Here is a 15370-nt window from a genome sequence, read left to right as displayed (position 1 = left end):
GTTTTTTGGGTTGAGAGCACTTTAGTACGGTTCTACAACACTTAGTTTTATCTCAGTTTTTGAGTGTTCCTATGACTGACTTGAGCGTCGGAGCGCCACCGGCCGCAGAGGCGCCATTTTGTGTTTTCAGGTTCTCAGAGAGGCCATCTGCAGTGTGGACTTGAAGCGCATGTGGTGTTAAAGTTGGTGAAGGAAGATCATGACGAGGCATCATTCTTGAACTTAGTCAACCGGCAGGATCAGAGACTAATGGACAAGGTCCTTGCGCCTATGTTGGGGAGAAACGTGCACGCCTATGTTGATGACATGGTGGTCACCTCTCAGGAAAGAGGGCGACACCCAGCTGACCTAGAGGAGTTGTTCGCCACAATAGCCAAATACCGCCTCAAGTTAAACCCGGAGAAATGCGTTTTTGGCGTCAAGGCGGGAAAGTTCTTGGGATTTATGCTCACTGAGAGGGAGATAGAGGCGAACCCTGACAAGTGCGCAACTATTATTGCCATGAGGAGCCCAACGTCAGTGAAAGAAGTGCAGCAGCTTACTGGGCGGATGGAAGCTTTGTCAAGGTTCATATCTGCTGGAGGAGAGAAGGGCCACCCCTACTTTCAGTGCCTCAAGAGGAATAGCCATTTTACGTGGACAGATGAGTGCGAAGCAGCATTCCTCAAGTTAAAGGAGTACTTGGCGACGCCGCTAGTGCTTTGCAAGCCACGGGCAGGCGTCCCCTTTCGTTTGTACTTCACTGTGACGGAGTGGGCTATCAGTTCTGTGCTGGTCCAGGAGCAGGAGCAAGTGCAGAGGCCCATCTACTCTATGAGCAAGGCTTTGCAAGGCTTAAAATCGAGATACCAGTCGCTGGAGAAGGCGGCATTGGCAGTAGTGTTCTCAGCCAGGAGGCTCCGCCATTATTTTCACAGTTTCACAGTGGTGGTGATGACGAACCTCCCCATCCAGAAAGTACTTCAGAAGCCAGATGTAGCTGGGAGGATGGTTCGCTGGGCGGTGGAGCTGTCAGAGTTTGATATCCAATACGAACCCAGGGGATCCATCAAGGGGCAAGTCTATGCAGATTTTGTCGTAGAGCTCTCACCAGGAGGAGGCCTTCAAGAGGTGGAGTTAGGATCACAGTGGATGCTCTCGGTGGATGGATCCTCCAATCAACAGGGGAGTGGCGCGGGAACAATCTTGGAGGGGCCTAACGGAGTGTTGATCGAGCAAGCCTTACGCTTCGCCTTCAAAGCAAGTAATAACCAAGCCGAGTACGAGGCGCTGATTGCTGGAATGCTCTTGGCCAAGGAAATGGGCGCACAGAGCCTCTTGGCGAAGAGTGACTCACAGTTGGTCACAGGGCAAGTAACAGGGGAGTACCAAACAAAGGATCCACAGATGGCTGCGTACTTAAGGTACGTCGAAGTATTGAAGGGAGCTTTCGCTATGTTTGAGCTGGTGCATGTCCCTGGAGAGCAAAATGCCAGAGCTGACCTGCTCCCCAAGCTGGCCAGCTCAGGCAAGGGGGGAAGGCAGAAGACAGTCATCCAAGAGACGCTCAAGACGCCGCGAAATTTTATGGCGGACAACAGGGTGGACGTTCTTCACATTAGCGCAACAAGAGGAAAGCCAAGGAGCCATCGCTCTTTGATTCAAGATACGGCGAGGACACCCCGCATCAGCACCTATGCGGCCTCGCCCGAAGGAGAGAAGTGTATACAAGTATGTGCCTTGGAGGAAGGCGACACGTGGATGACGCCTTACAAGCAATACATTGCAGATGGGATCCTCCCAGCAAAGCCTAGAGAGGGAAAGAGGATAAAGAAGAACTCTGCAAGGTACACTCTCGTTGATGGAGTGCTATTTAGGCATGGGTTCACGCACCCAATTCTGACATGTGAGAGTGGCAACGAGTGTACGAGGATCATGTCAGAGCTTCACGAGGGGATTTGCGGAAGCCACGTGGGGGAAGATCATTAGCTTCCAAGGTGATTCGCGTAGGGTTTTATTGGCCATCAGTGAGGGAAGATTGCGTAAGATAGACCCAGCGATGCAAGCAGTGTCAGATGCATGCAGACTGGCATAAGGCACCTCCAGAGGAACTGAGATCGATTTATAGCCCATGGCCCTTCGACACATGGGGAATCGATATTCTGGGGCCTTTCCCTCTGGCGATAAGGCAGATGAAGTATTTGATAGTCGCCATCGAGTACTTCACGAAGTGGATAGAGGCAAAACCAGTGGCACAGATCACTGCGCACAAGGTACAACACTTTGTTTGGAAGAACATCGTGTGTCGTTTCGGGGTGCCAAGACGTCTCATCTCAGATAATAGCACTCAGTTTGCGAGCCAACAGTTGGGGAAGCTGTGTGTAGAAATGGGAATCAAGCAGGTGTTCGCGTCAGTCGAACACCCCCAAACGAATGGGCAGGTAGAGTCAGCAAATAGAGTTTTGCTGAGGGGATTGAAGCAAAGGCTTGAGAAGGCTAAAGGGGCGTGGGCAGAAGAAGTACCAAGAATAGTGTGGGCTTACCACACCACGCCTCAATCTTCCCCCATGGAGACGCCTTTCAGCCTAATTTACGGGTCAGATGCTGTAATGTCCCGTACCCGGGCGTTGACAAAGTCAAGGTCAAAGTCAACGTCGGGGTCAAAGTCAACATAAGGCGCCGCCTACGTGAGGAGACGCCAAGTGCAAGCATCGCCGAGGCAGGGCGTCGCCGAAAGGAAGCGTCGCCAAGGTAAGGCGTCGCCTAGGTGAAGGCATCGCCAAGTCAAGGCGTCGCCCAGCTAGGGCGTCGCCAAGGCCAAATGTCACAAAAGCAAGGCAATCACAGTGTCGCTCCCCGATACCCATGGGTAGGAAAGACCATGGAGGGAGCGACGCCGTGGGAAGGCCTCAAATCCCGATAATCCGGGGCAGTAATAAAGAGAAGAGAAAGGTGGCTTCAAGGCCATAGTAATAGCGCCAATGTAGAGCAATCTGACTCGTGAAGTGCCCCTGCCGCCCCAGAGACGCCCTTGGATAGATGCGACTCATGAGGAGGGTCACGCCCAGGGCAGCCAGGTGCAGGGGACGAGAGGAAGGTAGATACGCTCTCAAAGTGAGTGACTAGACGTTTGGGGGCATGAGTTGGCACCCAAAGGGTCACCCCTTGCGCAGATGCACTCCCAGGTAGGAGGACTCACACGAGGAAATACCCGCAGATGGGGTCACGGCGCTGTACAGCAGCCAAGTCAGGATAGAAACGCCATTTTTGTCAAGTACAAGGTAATTAAAGTTATTTAATACAGTTTCCGTTTCGAGCGCTTAAGGTACTATAAATGCTCCCAAGCGGTTTAAACGTCTTAAATGCGCTGAAGCGTTTTGGCAGACTTTCCCAGAGTACACCCCAGTTGCTTGCTCGAGTCTTGAGATTACGGACAAGGGACTAGAGGGAGAGAGGTTGTTTGCCAGAGGGAGAAAATAGACACTAGAGACAGTTTCTTTTGACCACCTTCAGAGTGCCATTCACGGTGCTCCGATACGGAGGTGCATAGTTTTGGTGTTTCTTGCTAGCTGACTTGAGCGTCGGAGTGCAAACGGCCGCTAGGGCGCCCTTTTGTCCTTCTTTGCAGGAATCCACAGGTAACCAGTGGGAAGGAGTCCCTAGCTGACGGGTGAGGTTGCGCACAAAGACGTCCTAGGTCAACCGGCCGGAACAGATGCCATGATCCCAGTAGAGATCCACGAGAGTTCTCCACGTTTCCTAAGCTTTGTGGCAGAAGAATCCAACGAAGAAAGAAAGATGAATCTAGACCTGTTAGACGAGGCCAGGGAGGAAGCAAGGATAAAGGCTGAAGTTATGAAGAGGAGAGTGGAACATCAGTATAGCTCTAAGGTAAAGCTGCGGCAGTTCCAAGTAGCTGACTTGGTCATGCGGAAGGCTCATCCCTATGAGTTGGAGAACAAGTTGTCTCCCAAGTGGACCGGACCTTTCAGAATAACCGAAGCCAAGGGAAATGGTTCGTACAAGTTAGAAACTCTAGAGGAGGGGCCCATCCCACGCAACTGGAATGCGGCCAATTTAAAATTTTATTTCAGTTGAAAATTATGAAGCATACAGTGGTAATGGGGACACTCTTTTTCCCTCTCGGGGGTTTTTTAATGAGGTCACCCAAGTAAAAAAGAAGTTTAAGAAAACTTTATCTTAGTTTTCCCCTCCCATACGATGTAAGAGCGAAAGATTAAGAAACAAAACAGAGAATCAAGGTGTCGCCAGGTGTAGACGTCGCCAGGCGTAGGCGTCGCCAAGTTAAGACATCGCCAGATAAGGGAGCGAGTCAAAATCAAAGCAAGTAAAGGGAGCACATGCTTGTGTGCAGAGATCAACACATTAGCAAGGTATGTACAGTAAAGTTAAAATCCGGGCGTCTAGTCCTTGAGTAGGGGTTAAGGGATTCCTTCGGGACGCCCCCTTCTCAGGTAGGAATAGCTAGCCCCGGTGTCTGATGTTTAGACACCTCGCAAGGAAGTGGCGGGGGGCGTTTCCTTCTAGCGTGGGCATCAGACAGTAAGATGTTTCAGAGCTGTGGAGAACCAGGTCACTTGGTGCAGATACACGCACTTGAGGTGAAGCGTCATCCTTCGGGAAACCTTATCCTTAGGCATAATCACCAAAATCCCTGGTCATCTTGGTGTTTAGACACACCAGGGACGATACGACGATGTTTCCCACACGCCTCTCCCTGGGCATGGGCACCCAGAACACTGATTGCCTTGGTGTTTTCAGACACCTTGAGGACGAAACGACACTACCCCCGGGCAGGCCTCTCCTCAGGCGTGGGCACCAAGCGCGCAGAGATAAGGGCAAAGTTGCTCAGGTGTTTAGACACCCCGTGGACGATACGGGCGTGGGCACCAGAAGTGTGACTTTGTCCCAAGTGTTTAGACACGCTGAGGACGATACGACCTCGCGTTCAGCAGGTCTCTCCTCGAGCATGGACACCCAGTACAGATAAGATAAGCCCTCCTCGCCTTCGAGCGATGTTGAGGCCATAGAAGAGATCAAGTTCTCCCTCGTCCTTGAGCGATGTCGAGGCCAGAAAAGAGATGACACCGCTTTTCATCTTAAGCGATGATAAAGCCAGCAATGCCTTTGGCAGTAAGTGTCCGGGGACTCAAGACAAGTAAGCAAAGAGCAAGTTGAAAACTTTTCTAAGTTCAGAAGGCAAGAGAAATTCGAAGAGCAAGAAGAAGAAGCAAAGAAACACGAGTCATTAGAGACAAGAAAAATACGTGAAGTTAAATCCTCCTTTGCCTTTGGGCGATGATGAGGCAGAAGACGCCTTCATGAGGAAGATTCCTCGCAGATACGAAGGCCAAGTGAACTTCTAAGTGAAAAGACCAGGAGAAGAGTATGCATCGCGACTCAGAAGGGAAGAGTAAGAGAGAAGGTCACGTGCTACCTAAAGAGTTAAAGTCAAACGCGATGAAGAGATGCATCGAAGGTAACACGCTTGATATAGTAAAGAAAACAGAAGCAGATAAAGGTGCAAGAAAAGTTCAGATCTCACGAGAATTTAAAGGTAGCATCCAAATGGCATTTAAATAAATAATATTAGGTGTTAGAATTACAGACAAGTTCGAATATTGTAAATACAAATTTACAAAAAAAGATGGAGGTCTATCAATTTACAAAAAAAGATGGAGGTCTATCAAAGGCTGCTCATAACCCAGGTCGAGGGGCACCACCTTCCCATCGACGATGTGGTTGCGGGGGTCACAGTTGGAGGTGTTGATCCTTGGGTTTTCACATATGGCTTGGGTCAGAGCCTCCTTGAACCCCTCATCAAAGGTGCCGGCCATATCGTCAAGGAGGTCTTGGTTGGCCTTCTCCAATTCCTCGACCTTAGAGTCCTTGGTGGCTAGCTGCTTTTCCAGAAATTCCTTCTCCACTTGAAGCTTGTTCACTTCAGCTTGGAATTTGTCATGTTCATCCTGTAGAAGGTTGAGAGCTTCAGTCTTCGCAGCTAGCTCCCCTTCCATCTTGCTCAGTTTTACCCCGAGGGCCTTGGAGTTCTCAGCCACCACCCTCAGTTCCGCCACCTCCGCCTGCAGAGGGGCCATGGAGTCCAGAAGGTCAACGTGCTTCTGGTCAGCCTCGCGCAACCTGTGGATGGCTGCCTCCTCCACCTTCCGGGTCTCCACCAAGGAGGCTTAGTAAGCATCTTCTAGCTTAAGCTTTTCTTCCTTCAGGGCGGCCACCTCTCGTTTGAGAGCCTGAAGGTTTTGCATCTAGATGGCTTTTGGATTTTGCTTGTGCGCGTCAATCGAGTGCAATAGCAAGGAAGGCTCCCATGTAGTAGGGCATGCCTTCCTTCTTAGCCTCGCCATAAGAGCTCCCCGGTGACCTCTCATTGAACCCCCTCATTAGTTGCATGATCGCAGGGTGAATAGTCAAGACCTCTAGGGCGGGAGCTTGTGGAGCAGTTTGTGTTGGTAGGGGTGTGGATTCTGCCCCCTCCTCTTGGCCTATTTGTGGTGTGGGAGATGTGGCACTAGGAGGGTTTTCCCTTATAGACCCACCATGTTGGGGGGATGCGGAGCGTGAGGAGACGACTCTATTGGTCCTCCTCCTCTTAAAGACCTGCCCCTCACCAGAGCCTTCGTCATCGAAAGGGACCACAAGAACGCCCTTGCCGTTGTTAAGGGGGTTGGGGTGAGGTTGGTGGCCACAGCCAGTGGGACTGCAGCAATTGATGTTGGTTAGTTAGGTGTTTGGAGGGAATGGGGAGAGTTGGGAGTTTGGGCGGCGTGTGGTGTTGGTGATGGTGGAAGGTTGGACTCAGTAATGGGGGTGTTGAAGACGCCAGCCTTCGCGGATGTTGCCTTGGGGCGAGTCCTCAAGGTCTTGGCCAGTGCGATACACCTCGATGAGTCCATTATTGATGCTACACGAGAGAAACGAAAGAGCAAAAGGTTATAGCTAATACCAGTTAAAAGCACATAAAGCACATACAGAAATTTGGAGCAGAAAAACAACACATACAACAATAAGAGCAAGCACATTAAGGGGTATATATGAAGAAGACAAGTGAGGGCATAGATTTTCCTACCAAAGTACCGAGAAAGGGCGTCCGTATTAAATTCACAAGCTGTGAGCTTTGCGGTGTTGAAGACGACTCCCAAGCCAGCTAAAGCCACACATACCCCTCTATCAGCAGAGGGTAGTTCGTCTAAGGATTTGGGCTTAAGCAGCTTTGGCTTTTTCACCCACTACAAGGGGAAGCTGTCCAGGGCTGTGGGGTCGCGTTTGGCGCAACACACCCTGAAGAACTTGCCTTTCCATCCCTTGTAGGAGTTCTGGAAGAGGCTCTTCCCCTGTTTCTTCCCCTAAAAAAAGTGGAGGAAGACGTCCACTGAGGGTAGAAGGCCCAAGTACCCATTCAGAATCTCAAAGGCCCTGATGAATGCCCAGCTGTTGGGGTGTAGCTGGGCAAAGGCTACGTTAATCTCGATAAGCAGCTCCCTCTCGAAGCCTGTGAAGGGCAGGCGCAGACTGGTGCGTTTGAACACCGTCTGGTAAAGGAAGAAAAAGGGCTTCCCACCGTTGGACCTATCGTCCATGCAGACCGGCTCCCCGGGGGTCTCGTGACGAACAGAGATATGGGAGTCGTGGCTACTGCAGAAGGCATTGAAGTTGTAGGATCGCGGGTCACCCTGATGGTCCTCCACGTCTTCGACGATAGTTAGGGTCGTGCACTCAGCTAAGAGTTCATCAGGGGCCCAGGGGTACTTAACCATATAGTTCATCCCGGGGGGAGGAGGATTGGCGGTTGTTTTTGTGCGTGCCATAGATTGATGAAGAAGCTGAAGAATGGAGAAGAGGAAAGGTTCAGTGAATCAGGTTAAGGCGTAAAAGGGGAAGAAACCCCCTACCCACGCGAGAAATCCAGAAAAGAGGGGAGAACGAAGAAATGTGGAGGAAAAGAGAAGAACACGAGAAATGCATGAATATAAACAGTCTCAGGCAATCACAGGAGCAATACAGTAAACCATGAGGGCGATCGGAGTAGAAAAGCCATACCTTTTGTGGTTGGAAGTTGCAAAGGTGAGAGCTTTTGTGAAGAGTAAACGCAGAGATTGCAGAGAAGATGAACAATAAGAAGGAATGCGAAAAGAGTGAATGAAACAGTGCCTCGAGCGTGCGTTTTTGAAAAATTATAACGTTAACTCGGATAAGCGCTAACGACACTCATCCTCATCCATAGGATCGTGCCGCGTGTCGAGGGATTAGCGCGCAACTTAAACCGTCACATCTTCAGCGCAGAGGATGTCGCGTCAGACGCTCGGAAAATGTCGCGTCAACTGCTTAAGGGAATGTCACCTCAGCAGGAATGCCACGTGGATGATAGGGCGAGGCCTTAGTCTCTTTGCTGAAACAAATGCCAGCTCAAGACTGGGGGGGCTTGTGTACCGTCCCGTCCGCGGGCGTTGACCAAAGTCAAAGTCAAACAAATGGTGGGACCCATCTAGGGAGCTGTACCGTCCCGTCCCCGGGCGTTGACCAAAGGTCAAAGTCAACACGTGGTGGAACCCCTCCGGGGACCCATGGAAGAAAGTCAACAGGTTGACCGCTAGAGTCATCGCCTCGCTGAGGCATCGCCTAAGTAAGGCGTCACCCAAGAGAGGCATCGCCAAGCAAGGGTACCGCCATGTTAAAGCATTGCCAAGCTAGGACATCGCAAAGAGGCTTCGGGCCTCGACAGTTCAGAACAGTGACAAAGGGAAGAGAAAGGTGGCTTCGATGCCATAAGTTCTAGTACCAGTAGGGGGTAAACCTGACTCGTGAAGTACCCACGCCACTGCTGGGAGACCCTGGGACAGATACGACCCATGAGAGGGCCACGACCAGGGGAGAACCACGTGCATGGTACGAGAGAAAGCTAGATACACTCCCAGGGCGAGTGACTAGTAATTGGGACGCATGAGTTGGCACCGAAAAAGTCAACCCACGTGACAGAAGCACTTCGCAGAAAAGAGGGCTCACACGATGGAAAAACCCTAAGTTGGGTGGCGGCGCTGTGGGACCCTCTGCACAGAATAAACGATCAAGTCAAAAGGGTATGTGGCAATACCCACATGCTCATACAAAGTTTCAGGGAAAGTTTGCCGAGGAACGCGTTAATTCAGTTAAGATTCAAATGTTCCAAGGAATGTTTTGATACGCCTTCAATGCGCTTTAACGCGCTTTAAAGATTAGAGGTGTATAAAAAGGGACCTTGGGGCATTGGAAAAGGGACCGAGTTTTAACCTAATACACACAGAGAGATACAGAGAGAAAACCCTAGTTGTCTTCGCGGCACACTCACAGTGAGCACAAGGCAATTAGGGCAACACAGTTCTAGTTACACCGTTTCAGTCATTCAGTGCAGTTTTTTGATGTTTCTCGCTAGCTGACTTGATCGTCGAAGTGCAAACGGCCGCGAGGGCGCCCCTTTGTTCACTTCTCTTTTCAGGTGTCTTTGATGGAGCAAACGAAGGTGCCCTAGCTCGCAAGGACAAGCCACGCGCAAAGACGATCCCGGTCAACCGGCCGGAACATTTGGCGCCCACCGTGGGGCTCGATCTATAACATCAGTCCCACCACACAAGATTCTCAGTTCTAGCTCTTAATACTCAGATAAGTTAAGAAAATTTCCAGAAAACCATGACTACGAGACCAGCACGCGCTAGGAGTGCAGAAATGACCATGCAACAACTTATGGGCATGATGCAAGGGCTGTAGCACACAATGGCGGCCTCGAAGGTAGAACAGGATCGCATGCGAGCAGATCTTGCAGCCTCTCAAGCAAGAAACGATGAACTCCACCGTACCAACGAGGAGTTGCGCCGTGGGTGGTGCGACGGAGATGAACCCGAACCGCATCCCCACCTAGGGAATTCACGACACCATTCTCGCAGGCAATCCTGGAGACGGCGATACCCAGTACGTTTATAGGGCCCAAGGTGACCTTCACAGGGGTGGAGGATCCTGAGGCACACCTCACAGCGTTCCACACGCAGATGTTGCTGGTAGGCGGTTCTGACGCCGCAAGGTGCAAGCTTTTCATGAGCACACTGATGGGAATGGCTATGGATTGGTTCATCAGCCTTCCAGAGGGCCACATCACGTCTTTCGCCCAGCTCTCACGGCTGTTCAGAGAACAGTATTTGGCCAACAGAGCCCCAACCCCAGTTTCATACGATCTTTTTGACGTGAAACAATTCCAAGGTGAGACCTTGAAGGAATACATAAGCTGCTTTGGAGCACAAGTGGTTAAGGTGGGTACTACCGATGAACCCATGATTGTATACGCATCCAGGAAGGGAGTGCGACCCAGGTCTTTTGGTAAGTCGCTTAACTGCAGGCTTCCCAAGACCTTTGCTGAAGTAAGGCGACGAGCGTTGGAGCACATTGCCTCAGAGGGCGAGGCATACGAGAACTGCATACCTGATGCACCTGCACAACCAAGGGCATAGATACGCACATAACCCGCTAGGGTCCACGAAGCTGCCACGGAAAGAAGGAACCCAGACAGAAAGCGCACCTACGAGGCGAGGAGGGCCCCGCCAAGGACCCGAGCTGAAGGAAGGAGAGAGGGGAGTAGACTGCTGAGGCACAACTTTGTGGTGGAGCTCATCGTTGTGCCCAACATAGCAGACAGGTTGAGGCCACCAGCGAAGTCCGATAAAATTCTGGGTCCCCACAAGGAGTCGTGGTGTGAATTCCACGAAGCATTTGGACATCATATCAACAACTGTTTGGCGCTGGGCTACCAGTTGGATGAGCTTGTGAAGAGTGGCTTCCTAAAGGATTACCTCGTAGGATCCCCTACAACGGCAGCCACGACAATACAAGAGGAGGGCCAGGCACACGAGATGCCAGTCCATGGAGAGGTTCACACCATTTCTGGTGGATTTTCTGGTGGGGGGCCCACTGCCTCTCAACGAAAAAAGTATGTGAGGTCAGTAAATTCAGTGGCAGAAGAATTTCCAGACGACCCTTGGGAATCAGACCTTATATTCACAAGGGCTGACCTACGGGATGTCGTCCCGCACGACAATGACCCCATGGTCATTTCAGTAGTTACAGTAGGAAGAAAGGTACATAGGGTTCTCGTTGACCAGGGCAGTTCCGCAGATGTCATGTTCTGGGCAACCTTCAACAAGCTACAGTTGTCCCTGGACCTCTTGAGAAGCTACACCGGATGCTTGTACGGGTTTGCAGATAATCCAGTGGAGGTACGTGGGTACTTGGAGCTGAGAACGACGTTCACTGATGGAACGACATCACGTACCGAATGTATCCGGTACCTGGTGGTTAACGCCGACTCAGCCTATAACATTTTGTTGGGCAGACCCGCCCTAAACAAATTGAGGGCAGTACCTTCCACTCGCCATATGAAGATGAAGTTGTCAGACCTTAGCGGCAAGGTGATAGTCATCAAGTCAGACCAGGAAGAAGCCCGAAAGTGCTATGAGAATAGTTTGAAAACAAAGAGAGACGTGGTAATGGTAGTTGAACGACCTCTCGTTTCAGGCCCGGCAACAGAGCTAGGACCCATAGAAGAGGCGACGCCCGCAGAGTCCACGCCCGACGACGCTTTACCTACAGAGGTGATGCCCGTGGATGAGGTATGCACAAAGGAAAGACGCTGCGACACCTTGCCTGTGGAAGGAGAGTCAGAGGAGGCGACGCCCATGGAAGAGGACCCCATAAACGAGTCTCGCCCGGCAGGCGTGCAACATGATCAGCCCCAGCCAGAGGACAGCGCGGTGGAAAGTGAGATAGGAGGCAAGGCATTCAAATTAGGACGCCACTTGAGCCAGGAAGAACGAAGGAAGGTAACGACAGTGATCTCGCGGCACTTAGACGCATTCGCATGGACCGCGGCAGACATGCCAGGTATCGACCCGGATTTCTTATCCCATCGCCTTACCATGGACACAAAGGCCCGCCCTGTGCGGCAGAGAAGAAGGAAGTTCAATGAGGGGCGATGCCTCGTCATAAAGGAAGAGACTCAGAACCTGCCGACAACTCGAGCGTGGAGGAATCGCTTCGCAGCTCTCTCTGCCCCGTCTACGCGACTGTCTTATCTGCAAAATCACCCTCAGAACCTCCTCTAGGATCTCCAAACGCGACCTGCAAAACACACAGACGGCGCCTCTAGCGGCCGTTTGCACTCCGACGATCAAGTTAGATCACAGAACCACCAATGAGAAAAACTAGTAGTGTGTGTGAAAACTCTTGCTCTCTTTTTTTCTATCCCCCTCTGAATCTCACCCTGATTCTCTTTTATGCCTCTCTCTGTATCTGGGCCTAACAGAATTCTGTTATGCCCCTCTGGCATGTGCTAGAACCCTGTCATGCTTTTCTGCGACAACGTACCTCCAGTATCAGTAGAGCGTGAGTGTATGTGCATGTCTGCGCTTGGCTGCGCTTGTCTGTACCCTTAGCGGTACGGAGTGCACCTTTGTCTGGACCGCACCCTTCTCAGATGATGACACGTGGAGGCATGCAACTCACATCTCACCATACACGTGTCACTACTTGAAGGGCTCCAGCGCTTCTCTTTGTGCGCCTAAGTTATTCCCTTGCGGAGTAACTTAGCATATTTCTTCCATCTGGGTAAATCGCATACTCTCAGGAGAACGCCAGGCGTGGCTGGTCTAGGAACACTCACCAAGCGTTGCTCTCTGCGTAAACGGCTTACCTTTCACGGTGTCACGCACGTAATGGGTTGAGGGAATCACCAATCACTGACCGGTTTACTAGCTCCCTCAGGCCACTCTCGTGCACGATTCCCTGAGATGTGCTCATGCGAGGTCCATGCGTAACGCTCTCGCTGGGAACCTCAGTCCCAGTTTAACTGCGTATAACACGAGACCCCGATGACCATGCACCCGATGACTGATCAGTGCTCTATTGTTTCTCGCGTTCTGCCCCCAGGCGTTCATCTGGGAACTGGTCTGTAGGTGGCCACTTGGTTACTGACCACCGATCACCGTTCTGGGTGATCTGTCCCCTGACCTCTCTGCCGCCTGATCTGTCGGTGGTCACTTGGTTACTGACAACCGATCACGTTCACCCTGATCTATCTGTCACCTGGTCCACGTGTCACCCTGCGAGTGGTCCACGTGGTTGTCTTCTGTTGACGTCATCGACTACCGATGACCGACCGGATCACAAGGCCCCTAGTCTCGAGCTGTGAACTCGTTCTCAGCGAAGAGACTGAATAGTCGTGCCCTCGGTTCGCGTGGCATGTGGGCCACATCTCGTGCCACCTCACGTGCGACCCCTTTAACGTTACAACTTCCTCCCTTAATCTTGCGACGCGTGGACGCATCAACGGTCAGCGTGGAGTGTCGTTAGCGCTTCCCTTTTTCAAATAGGCACGCGCCTTCACTGTTTCTTCATCTTCTTCAATCAACTCTTAGACTTTCTGCGAACTCTCTCTCCACGCTTCCATCCTTCTTCCAGCCTTTTACCTTCAAGACTCTTGCGATCATTCAAAGGTATGGTTTTTCTTCTTCCTCAGTCCACTTAGGTTATTTTTACCGATTGCATTCATCTTTCTCTTTATCGTGCATTCATCTTCTCTGTTTTCCCTCTCTCGACCTGCGCTAGGGTTTTTCGCGTTCTTGCTCTAATTTCTGCTTCTCCTCCTTCCTCTTTTCACCCGGGCATTTCTTTCTCCTTCCCCTTCTCTGTTTTCACCGAACCATTCATCATTCCCTCTTCTTCCATTCATTCTGACTTTTCGTTTTTTCTCCATTGCAGCTATCTCGCGATGGCTCGCTTGAAACAAACCGCCCGCATTATTGCCTCGTCTTCTGGTGCACAGCCTTCCGCAAGTGCGCCAGCTCCACCACCACCCGTTGCAACTTCCTATCACGACAACGCCAGGGTCTATAACTGGGCTCCCCTGGCGTTGCTCGCTGAAACCTCTACCTTGCTGCCGCAAGGGCACTTAAAGTCCCTCCTGAGCAGTGACCCGGATGAGCCCTCTTGCGCCATCGATCGGGAGAACGACTTCAACATCCGCGTCTGCATTCCTCCTCGAGGGATGCCCATCTGCGCGGACGATAGGGCCACCAATGGGGTGCCCTTCGTCTTCATCTACTCTACCATCTTCAAAAGGTTGAAGCTACGCGTGCCCTTCACCTTTTTCGAGAAGGAGCTGATGATGGAGCTGAACGTCGCACCCTGCCAACTCCATCCAAATGCCTGGGCTTTCATCCGGGCATTTGAAATTCTCTGCAATTACTTTGGACTCAATGCCTCCGTGGACGTGTTCCTTTACTTCTTCGAGGCGAAGAACCCCGGGGACAAGTCCTGGGTGAGTCTGAATGGGGTTGCTGGACGGGTGCTCTTGGGCCTGTACCAACAATCCTTCAAAGACTGGAAAGGCAGGTTCTACATGATATCTGCCACCCCACAAAGTCCAACCTTGCTCGAGGGGTACCCCCTCTACTGGGTTCCTGGGGTTGAGTTCAAGAAGCCCCGAGGTCTCGAAGCCATGGCCCCCTACGAGCGCGAGCTATGTCGGTTGTTCCTGGGGGCCAAGTATAACTCAGCTTTCCTCATCAAACACGAGTTTGATGTGCTGGCCCTGAAGAGATACATAGGTAGGTTCTTCTTCTTTCACCTCTTAGGATACTTGCACATTTTCATGCATGCTTGCATATATTCCGACTCATTTGCACAACTACCCCATCTAACTCTTCCTTTCTCTTCAATGCAGATACGATGTCAGGGAAAGATAGGAAAAAAGCTTTGCTGGAGCTTGCCAGGCTCAGAGGGGCCCAGGGGACTGGCTGCTCTTCTTCCACCACCAATCCCATTGCTGCTCCTCCTCTCTCGGTTGCGCCAGCTGAAGGCCCCGAGCTAGGAAGGAAGAGAAAGAGATTGGTGAAGGCCTCTGCTTCACCTGCCGCTGCTGCTGCTGCTCCCTCAACCGAAGAGGAGAGCTCTGGCTCTCCTCTCGTACACCGCAAGAGGAAACTTCCAGCGGTTGGGGGGGCTTCATCTCTTCAACCTGGGGAAGTCGAGGTGGTTGAGATAGAGGAGGGTTCAGCCTCGCCTCCCTCTGCTCAACAACTGCCCTCTCCAACCCCCCGACTTCCCTCTCCAACTCCACTTCCATCACCTCCCCCAGCAGGCCAAGCTCTTGGCCAATCTAACTCACCTGCTGGGGGTGATTCTGCTCCCTCGGGGGGTCTCCCAGGGCCCCTTGCATCACCACCGCCACCGCCAACCTCCGTTGCTACCGCCGAAGGTGGGGGCAACTCGCGACCAAGCGGCTCTGGAGCCAGCAACGAAAACATCAGCCGAGTCATAGCCTTGGTCCGACAGC

The 15370-nt window shown here is 51.8% G+C and overlaps 2 protein-coding genes across 2 annotated transcripts; both read left to right on the top strand.

Moving 5' to 3' along the window:
* Positions 1-249: 249 nt before the first annotated feature.
* On the top strand, positions 250-1968 carry LOC137825092 (uncharacterized). The gene has a single exon (XM_068630767.1). The coding sequence runs from the start codon at positions 250-252 to the stop codon at positions 1966-1968; it is 1719 nt and encodes a 572-aa protein (XP_068486868.1).
* Positions 1969-3699: 1731 nt separating this feature from the next.
* Positions 3700-4077, top strand: LOC137825091 (uncharacterized). Its single transcript, XM_068630766.1, has one exon. It carries the CDS (start codon positions 3700-3702, stop codon positions 4075-4077), a length of 378 nt encoding a protein of 125 aa, XP_068486867.1.
* Positions 4078-15370: the final 11293 nt, after the last annotated feature.

This window comes from Phaseolus vulgaris, chromosome 8, assembly GCF_000499845.2.
Source record: "Phaseolus vulgaris cultivar G19833 chromosome 8, P. vulgaris v2.0, whole genome shotgun sequence".
Taxonomy (NCBI): domain Eukaryota; kingdom Viridiplantae; phylum Streptophyta; class Magnoliopsida; order Fabales; family Fabaceae; genus Phaseolus; species Phaseolus vulgaris.
The sequence above is the reverse complement of the archived record's forward strand: the minus strand, read 5'-3'. Positions and strand labels throughout refer to the sequence as shown.

Coding starts and splice junctions, on each gene's coding strand:
- LOC137825092 (XM_068630767.1), top strand. CDS start 250: ATGGACAAGGTCCTTGCGCCTATGTTGGGGAGAAACGTGCACGCCTAT.
- LOC137825091 (XM_068630766.1), top strand. CDS start 3,700: ATGATCCCAGTAGAGATCCACGAGAGTTCTCCACGTTTCCTAAGCTTT.